At 39.2% G+C, this 9,653-nt stretch overlaps 1 protein-coding gene across 1 annotated transcript; it reads right to left on the bottom strand.

The window, feature by feature from the left end:
- Positions 1–351: 351 nt before the first annotated feature.
- Positions 352–4,147, bottom strand: LOC310865541 (uncharacterized protein). The gene is made up of 5 exons (XM_083774697.1): positions 4,114–4,147; positions 3,474–3,539; positions 2,423–2,516; positions 1,744–1,831; positions 352–786 (listed from the first exon to the last, which is right to left on the bottom strand). Exons 1-5 carry the CDS (start codon positions 4,124–4,126, stop codon positions 394–396), a joined length of 654 nt encoding a protein of 217 aa, XP_083630823.1. The 5' UTR covers positions 4,127–4,147; the 3' UTR covers positions 352–393.
- Between the last annotated feature and the right edge of the window lie 5,506 nt (positions 4,148–9,653).

Here is a 9,653-nt window from a genome sequence, read left to right as displayed (position 1 = left end):
ATGTCAAGTTTCATAGAGTTTTAAATCAAAATGTCAACTGCTAAAGTTAATTAAAAAAAAAGGCAATGGAAATCATTACAAAACACTGTTACCTGACGCTGCCAGATGGGGGTAACCAGTATTGGGTAGGTTATATATGCTTTTATATATGGGAAAGGCAGGCTGACTTTCTAGGTGTAAGTATGTAGGACTAGTAGCGCGCCAAAGTTTGTTTTATTGTAATATAAAATTATAAATATAAATATAAAATAAATATATAAATATATAAATAAATAAATAAATAAATGAATAAATTAATTCCAGTAGAACACAAATAAATAAATAAAAAGTACATTTAACACAAATTGATTGCACCGAACGTGAACTGGCTACTCTACTCTACTACATTTTAAACTATTTATCTACCATTCTCTCCAGTAGCGAAAACAGCCGGTCCATTCTCTCTCCGCTTTCTCTAGATCTCCTCTCCTCCGCTTCCCTTTGTAATTTCATGTCCTCTTTTATTAGTTCCAGGAACTCATCATGATCTCTCACCCTTTTTCTTTTCTGGCCAGCCTGGACATTGGGCCCTGGTGTCCCTGACCCTTCTCCAGCTGTACCCGCAGACACTACTGTTTCTGGTACAGCTGCAGGTACAGCAGTGTCCACAGCAGCGGAGGCAAGCAGGACAGGGGGGTTGATTGAGTGCCTCTGCCCCAAAACCTCGTCCATCTGGGCGAAATAAAGCCATGAGGCAGCTGTGGCCTTGCCATCCACCCCCTCACCAGTCTTAGGATATTTGCACTCCTAAGGAAAGTGGAAAATGAAGATTTCAGAACCACTGGCTTAACAGGTTATTTAGTACTGCGACAATGGCCCCCAGAAGTCGGCATACCCCTACCGGAGTTAGGACCAAACACAACATAGTTTTCCCTCATCTCTAAGGCCTCCCATACATGAAATGGATTCTTGTATAAAAATATTTTACTGCAAAAGTGGTGAAATTGTTATTTAAAGTTATACAGCTCAAACTAAAAATAAAGCCTGTCCGTCTGGGGGTTGAGGCACTTAAAGTCATGTAGATTCACAATGGAAGCTCTGAGAGGTTCAAACTTGAGAAATGATAAATTGTGAACAAATAGATGCCGCTTCAACAATAGTACAGAGAAATATGGAAAGCCTACAGTGGAACTACTAACTATTATTATGTTGCAGCACATGACCTGGATGCTCCCTCATCAAGCTCAAATCTCAATATTATCCTCATAAATATAGATAATCAAGTTATTCATTTCTGATTGGGACATCCCTTGTATCAATATGATATCCATATCATGATATTAGACTGGATAGTGTCCATGATTTGGGATATTGCACTATTGTGATATTGCAGTCAGTGTAGACTACTGGACAGGCAGTAGGCTCTGTTACACTAAAGATAACTAAATGCTAGGTCACTCTCCACTCCAGTCAGCTAAATAGCTACTTGATTTCTTTTCACATTCCAAAATATGTAAAATGATTTTACCTGTCATTTTATGAAGAAAGCCACATACTGTAGGCATTAAGATGCAGGTGGAGCCAAATACTGTAGTATAACTTGACTGTAACCAAATGGCTGTAACCAAATAACTACAGAAATGAATAACTTGCTGTTATGAGGATAATATTGAGATTTGAGCTTGATGAGGGAACATCCAGGTCATGTGCTATTAAATGTCATGATTAAAAACAGTTATTTCAAAGGTATAATTACATACTTACTTTATATTTGGCCTTGAAATTCTCCCACTTCTTTTTGGCCTGCTTCGGAAGAACTTTGTCGGCAAGATCCATTTTCTCCAGAATGGCACTAAGAGATTAAAGTAAATACACCACATTAACACAATAGAGACTGCAAGGGCCAAATGACCACAAACACATTTATGTAACCTTGGGGTGGCGCAGGTGTTTACATAAGCGTCAAGTTTACGGGCATGGCTAGGGTGGATTGACCCGGAAGGGCAAATGGCTTTGACCACAGGTACGTCAGCACTTTCAAATGCTGTGAAGCGAAATGTCAGTTTCATTCTGAAATATCCATTCTGTCTGCAATTTATTCTAATAATTTGTTCTAGGTAAAGAAGCTTTTTCCTTCCTGTGTTGTGTAAAAATAGAAAGATCAAGTCAATTCGGCTTGCTGGATATTCACAAAAGTGATATGTGTCTTGTAATATGAATGATCAAAAACGAGACTGAAAAGTGAAACTGAAAATTGCTAGACTCATTCAAATGGCTACATTTTTAAAACAAAGCATGATAGAAATGTTTTCTCTTTCCCTGGTGAAAGCAGAGGATTATAGCTTTTATTTGAGCTATGGTATGTCTCTGTAACTCTTATACCGAATATTTAATGGTCATAATAGAAGTGTTTTGAAAAGAAAACAAACGAAATACCACAAACCTCCACGCAGCAGTTGCTGTGAATTTCTGTCCTGTGAACAGGTCCTCGTGGTCCCTTCTCATTTGGATGAATCTTTTGTTTGAAGACACCGTCCCTAAAAAAAAAAACATTTTACAATTTAGGCATTTAGCAGACGCTCTTAATCCAGAGCGACTTACATTAAGCAAGAACAAAGAAGCATGGGAATACATCACATAAAAACATTTATCAAGAAACATGCGTAAGCTAAGAAAGTAACAGTGGAATATCTATATAATGAAGCTATACATATAAACTATACTACTACTATGCTATACATATGTACTATGACGTGCTATGACTACATACAATGCAATTATAGTGCTGTCTACATAACATGCTATAAGTCTGTATCAAATGCTATCTAAGTCTACAGAAATGCTATCTAAGGGGTTAGGGTAAGTGCTATGGGCCATGATGGAGTCTGAAAAGGTGGGTTTTCAGACTACGGCGGAAGATTGGGAGTGATGCTGCAGTTCTGACTGCAATGGGAAGTGCATTCCACAGTTTAGAATGGGAGTGATGCTGCAGTTCTGACTGCAATGGGAAGTGCATTCCACAGTTTTGGAGCCAGAAGGGAGAAGAGTTTGGGACATTACTCATCTAGTCCTCTATAGCAGTGCTTCCCAAACTTTTTCATGTCAAGGACCCCCAAAATGATACTCATTATCCTGCGGACCCCATTAGAAAAGATATGCCAGGGACAGACCCCCCATAAAAATGTCTTTACAGCTCTAGCAGTGATTTTCAAACAGTTTCATTTCAAGGGACCCCCAGTTTGACCTGAATTAGGCTATGAACCCCCATTTAATGGCATTTCTATCTCTGGGACCCCAATGTATATTGTAAAATCAAAGTTAATTTAACTCTGAGTGTACCTGCCTGCCTGGGGGACCCCACTTTGGCAACCACTGCTCTACAGTAATTTATAACATTTGACTGAGTGTATACCCCCCCCCCCCCCCCACACACACACACACACACACACACACACACACACACACGCGCGCACACACACACACACACAACTTACATTTGTAATTGAATTGGGCAGCCTCACTGGCCTGGCCCTGGCCCTCAGTTGAATCGTCTTGTATTGCTGAGAAATGCAATAAAAATACATTAGGCCACGTCAAATTAGGCTTTTACCGACCCAAAATAATCCAGAGTAGGCTGCGCCATTTAAACCAAATACTAGTCGGACTCGTCGTGACATGTCCAACAACGCATGTTTAGTTTAAGCACAACATTTAAAGACGTAACATCTCAGTCACGTTTACTTTACTACTACCACCATGTTGGGCATTTGACTGTCCCGAGAACACGTTGTTGTGTTGGTGTGAATAACACAACAGACTGGTCGGGAGGAACGCACCAGTGTGACTCTTTTTTCTTTGCAGGGAGTCAGGTTAAATCAGATTCGACGTAGTAATAATAATAATAACAATAATATAATAGCTGTTATTTATAAAAACTCTCTGCTGGCAGCCCCCAGTCCCCGGGTTACTGTGTAACGCGAAAATCTCCGACAACGTCGGTGGATATTTTTTATTTGGCTGTGTCATGATACATTTGATATCTTAAATAACTAAATACTATCCCAAAGATATTAAAATTACCTTCCGTGACACAACAACACTTTTAAAAGTAGTATAAAAGAGTATAAAACTTACTAGTTTCCGACATGTTTTTCCTCTTCTTGCTGCGCTCGGGCTGGTGGCGAAGGGAGAGAAAATAGAAATGCCGGATGCGCAGAACGGCTGCGCCGTGGCGATGTACACTGCAAGGTTCTCAGCCAGGCAGGGTACATCGCCACTGGTCTTAGGAAGCGGTCTCGGGCGGGGGAAATTAGTGCGCGGCCCTAGTGCACTAGATGACCGAGTATTTAGCGCCCTGTGGATTGGGAAGCACTCCGGGCGCGGCGCTGTGACGTCATATACCCAGAAATACGCACTTCTCAGTGTCTACACTTCCAATTGGGATTCACCTAATGACTTGGCCAGGGCCCAAATACCTGTTTATCGGTCGGGAGTGGCTTCGAGAAAACCACCATGCTTGTCTCGAACTTTGAGACACCACCAGTGATGCAGCCTGCATCACCTGTGCTGCATACTGCAAGCAGATGGTGAAGCGACCGACTCGCATGTGGGAGGCCTGATTCCCGAGAATTGAGTTGCTGAAAAACAATAATAGCAGACCTACAAGCTCGGTGCCGCGCTACGAGCTTGTAGGTCTGCTATTTTTCAATAGCTAAAGCATGACATAATGCTTAAAACACAGACAGTGGTATGTTGAGAAGTGGAGAATTTGGTCAGGCCTTCGACACATGTGTCGAACTCAGAACTCGAGTCAAAAAAGGCTTGCACGAACAGGTAAGTTGTGAAGTGGCCCTTCGGAACGCGTGCAGCAAAGTTCGTGTTAGAGTGTGTTGAAGCTTGCTCCACCCAGCACCCTGAAGTTGTCTGTTTGTCCCTAGGTGCAATTTTTTATTTTTTTGTAATATTTTAGTTTTGGTCAGTTTGAAAAACTCACCAAAACTCAACAAAAAATAAAGGGAAATCCACCGGGAAATTGCCATAGCTCACAAGCGGTGTGTCTGGCATTGTTGCACGGCAGTCAAGTGCATCCGACAGGCCCCGAGACATCATATTCAGAAGTCGAAGTCGAAGTCAGAAATCTTTCAGTTATGCTGGCTTGACTCGACCGTTCAATTCGACACATGTGTCGCACAAAGGTTTTCACAAAACTTTCCTTGACATTTTCATGTCAAGGACCCCCAAAATTATATGTAATTGGCCACGACCCCCATCTGGAAATATGTTGTTCCAGTGGACACCCCCAGAAGCAAAGATTTGAGTTAAAAACATTCGCTCTGAAAGAATATATATATTCAAAGATTTGCGCCACATTTTCACGATTTTTCAAAAATAGCAGATCTACAAGCTCATAGCGCGGCACTCGGTGTCGTGCTATGAGTCCTTTTTTAGTACAATCTATTGGTAAAAATGAAATAGAGGTCCATTTTAAAACAACCGGCATCCAACAGACCATACAAACTATGTAAAAAAAACAACTATATATATATATGGGTGGGTGACGTGACATGGTGTCCCTGGCTGTCCTTAGTGTCACTCATGTATAAATAAGAAATATATTTGTCAAAAACCTTCTGAATATTGTGCAGGACATTATGGTCCATGTGAACATACTCAAGATTAAAACATTTCATTCCTCATTTCTTCAGAATTGTCAACCAAACACAGCAAAACTCATATGGTGCGACTGTCCTGGCCTTGTTTCTCAAAGTAGGAACTTAAATAAAACTAAGGAAAAAAATGCTAAAATTATTTTAAAAATTCCATAAATATAATATAGATGTCTATTTATGAGCCTAATCTTTTCAAAGTCCAAGCATAATGTTTTCAGTCATTTCTGATCAAAAATATTTTGTCCCCCAAACCAAAATCATATTGTGTGACACCATTTTGGGAAATTTCACCAGGCAATTGTTTACACACCCATTGGGATAGAGAGGTACTTCTTCAGTAAGGCTGTTCAGCACTTGCATTACAATAGCATGACAGGTGTCTGTGGTGAATTATCATTTTAACATTTTCATAAAATACGATCTTGTTGGAACGCTGACAAATGCGACTCTTCCAAGTGTCTGTGGGTGTGACACCTTTTTCATTAAAAAAGCTTAAGGTATTAGATTTTTTGGTCATAATTACATGTAAATCTATGTTGCTTTGTTATAGCTAGCATGTTGTTAGCATGCTAATGTGTAGCTAGTAGCCTCAAGGTTATGTTAAGTGCAGAAAACGTAATATGGTGTGACACTTTATCATAATGGTGTGACTGTTTTCCTGTCACGCCATATGACTTTTTTGTCACACCATATGATACAAACTGTAATTTCCTACAGATATAGCAATAAATAACAAAGTCCCATGTTTCTTTTGTCCATTTAAACATTTGTTTTAAACATTTTCACCTAAAATCTGCAACTATCCACAATACATTGTGTTTAATTTCGTTTTATTCAGTCATTGCCATGTTATTCAATGTTAAAGCAATTTTCCTGTTGCTGTTTTTCCTGAGTAATTGTTTAATCAATCTGTAAAGTTCAGTACTCACTAATAAGTAGGTTAAAACACAGTTTGCTTTGAAAAATGAAGATATGATCATACGGTGTGACACTAAATAATTTGGTGTGACGTTCCAAATAGTGAAAAAATCATACCTTTATTAATGATGAAACCATTAATGTTTATGGATTACATAGCAAATAGTCTAAGGAAGAGTCACAAATATTTGTGTAATTTTAGAGAAAGTTTTGTCACAATAAATGCAAAATATATTGAAAGACCGATAACATGGGCCTCACATTGAGTGTTGATTACGAAAATAATATACAGATTTAATATATTTTCACAAAACTATAGTGGATCACAGGTTAGTTATGATAAAGGACTTTGATAAAGTGAGCAACTTAAGAAAGTTGTACTCCATTTTCATTTTATAAACAATTATTGTCATGTCACACCATATGACGATTTTAGGCACAAGTACAACAAAATGCTGAATAAATTCTGATTCCAATAAAATATCTAAAAACAAAATATGTTTCCATAAAGATGAGAGTGAGTAGAACAAAAGTAAATCATTTTTATTCCTGTTATTTAAAGGTTTTAAAAAAACACTTTTTTTGGGGTGTCACGTCACTGACCCATATACTACTATGTATAGCATAGTAGTATATATATATATATATATATATATATATATATATAGTAGGGCATTAACATAATAATCGAATAGTCGACTAGTCGACTAGCAAAACACTAGTCGACACTGTTAATTGACATCCGATTATTCGCTAATATTATTTATAAAATATTTTTATGATTTTTTATGATTTTTTTTTTTTTGCTTTTGCTTTTCTACAGCAGACATGCAGGCATGCAGCTGTGAGCTCGGTTGTTTTGTTGGTAGTTCGCCAACTTCAGTACTAATCCATTCCTGGCTGATTGTTTTCATATCATACAAGCCTACTGTACGTGGGTTTTGCCGTCACCCTCACTCGTCTGACTCGTGTAGGTGTGGTGGGCGGCGTATCGGCGGTGGCACTAGCAGCAGTCAAGACAGTTTTTCTTTGGGAAAAGCATAATGTGATATGCCTCATAGGCTCATAAGATCAATGGGGACAACTACAGTGTGTAAATACGTTTACTATTGGTGAGTTTATTACTGTAGTTTGTTCAACAAGTTAGATTGGAGACGTGTCGTCGTCCGGTACAGTAAAGTATAGCAGGAGTTCCTCCTCGCTCTGCCCAATAGTATCCAGTTTGGTGACAGTCAAACTACAGTAGCTCTTGCCGTGATTTCATGTTTCTTCATGCTTATCCAACAAAAGTCTGCGTGCCGCGTGTGGCATTATTAAAAACAAACAGCGATGCCGCACGATCATAGTTCTAATACGTAGCCGCAAAAGACTCGCGATGGAGTTAAGTAGTTGATCATCTGATTCATAGCCTGGCAGCCTGCTAGCTAGCAAACCTCCTCCTTGCTTGTAGCTCCTTCTAAAAACCAAAGGAACTGTGATTGTAACTTGTTGTTGAACATTTAGGGTTGTATGAAAAACATCGCATGGTTCATTGCTCCAGTCTCCACTCTCCAAACATTGTGAACAATGAACAACGTAACATGCTATGTTGCTCCATAGAACGGTCTTGTGCATAAAAAATAGCAGATCTACAAGCTCACAACGCGTCCATCCGTGAGTCATTGTGGACTTGCAACTTTGACTTGAAACAGCTGAGCTAATTTCGGCCAATCAGAGCGGCATTCAGCGTAATCTAGTAAGAGTGGCAACACTCACGTTGACTCCCACTGTAACAATGGAATGCGGAAGTGCTCATTCTATCTCAATGGGATAGTTCCAATGTTTGGAACTATAGCCCATAGGAAGTGTGTCGCCACTCTCTTAGTACTATTCCACTCGGCCTGCATTGATAGTGCATTCACTGTTTTGCTTCGCTCGCTGGCTGTTTCATAACACGATGTTTTAATGCTTGATTGGATGGAATAAATATCATATTTTACCGCCGACTAATCGACTATAAATCGATTTTGATGGTAGTCGAGTCGACTATCAAAAATCACGTTTGGTTAATGCCCTAATATATAGTTTATATGTATAGTCTCATAATATAGATATTCCACTGTTACTTTCTTAGCTTACGCATGTTTTATGATAAATGCTTTTTTGTGATGTATTCCCATGCTTTTGTTCTTGCTTATTGTAAGTCGCTCTGGATTAAGAGCGTCTGCTAAATGCCTAAATTGTAAATTGTAAATTGTAACAAAAAATAAATTAAATGAATAGCCTACTAATGTAAACAATTAAAAACAAATGGCTTTGTAAATGAATTATGGTTGGTTGCACCTCCAAGACAATGATTTGGCCAGGCCCCCACATACCTGTTTATCGTTCGGGAGTGGCTTCGAGAAAACGAAAACGAAACGAAAACGAAACGAAAACGAACTTTGAGACACCACCAGTGATGCAGCCTGCATGCATGCCTGCCTGCAAAAATAAATAGGTAGGGACCCATGCAGTTTTATGTTAAAACTAGTCTAAATATCTCCCTATTAGTAATCATTGTTACACTAGTGTTTGTTCAGTTCAGTAACATGGGACTGTTTGTCTCCTCTTTCGTAAACATAAAATACATTTTACATCATGATTGACTGAGAGATGTAAATACCGGTAGTAGGCCTACACAAAGAAACAAATTTTGAACTGGAACTTTATACATTTTGAATCTGATAAATAGGTAGACCTACTCTCTGAAATTGGCAACCTTTAGCCGACCTGGAAATGTATTTTTTGTTCATTAGAGACAGCTCGACTATCAATACACCCCACTGAATAAACTCCTATAGGCCTATATTACTTTAAGACTGTCCGTCAGTCCAAATATTCACTTTGTTACATTATTAAATTCATGGTCAGGGACCACATGCGATACCTTGACGGCTGACTAGTGGTCCACGGACCACCTGTTGAAAACCCCTGCATTAGAATGATGGAAATGGAACATTAACAGCCTAAAGTGTCTCACACAGACACACACTGAACCACGGCGCCGCCGTGCCGGCCATTTACTGGCGTTTTTCTTTTGTCGGGCAGAGCCTCGGGCCGACCCAG

This window comes from Protomyctophum parallelum, assembly GCF_964188405.1.
Source record: "Protomyctophum parallelum genome assembly, chromosome: 10".
NCBI lineage: Eukaryota > Metazoa > Chordata > Actinopteri > Myctophiformes > Myctophidae > Protomyctophum > Protomyctophum parallelum.
This window is presented reverse-complemented; position numbering and strand designations above follow the sequence as displayed.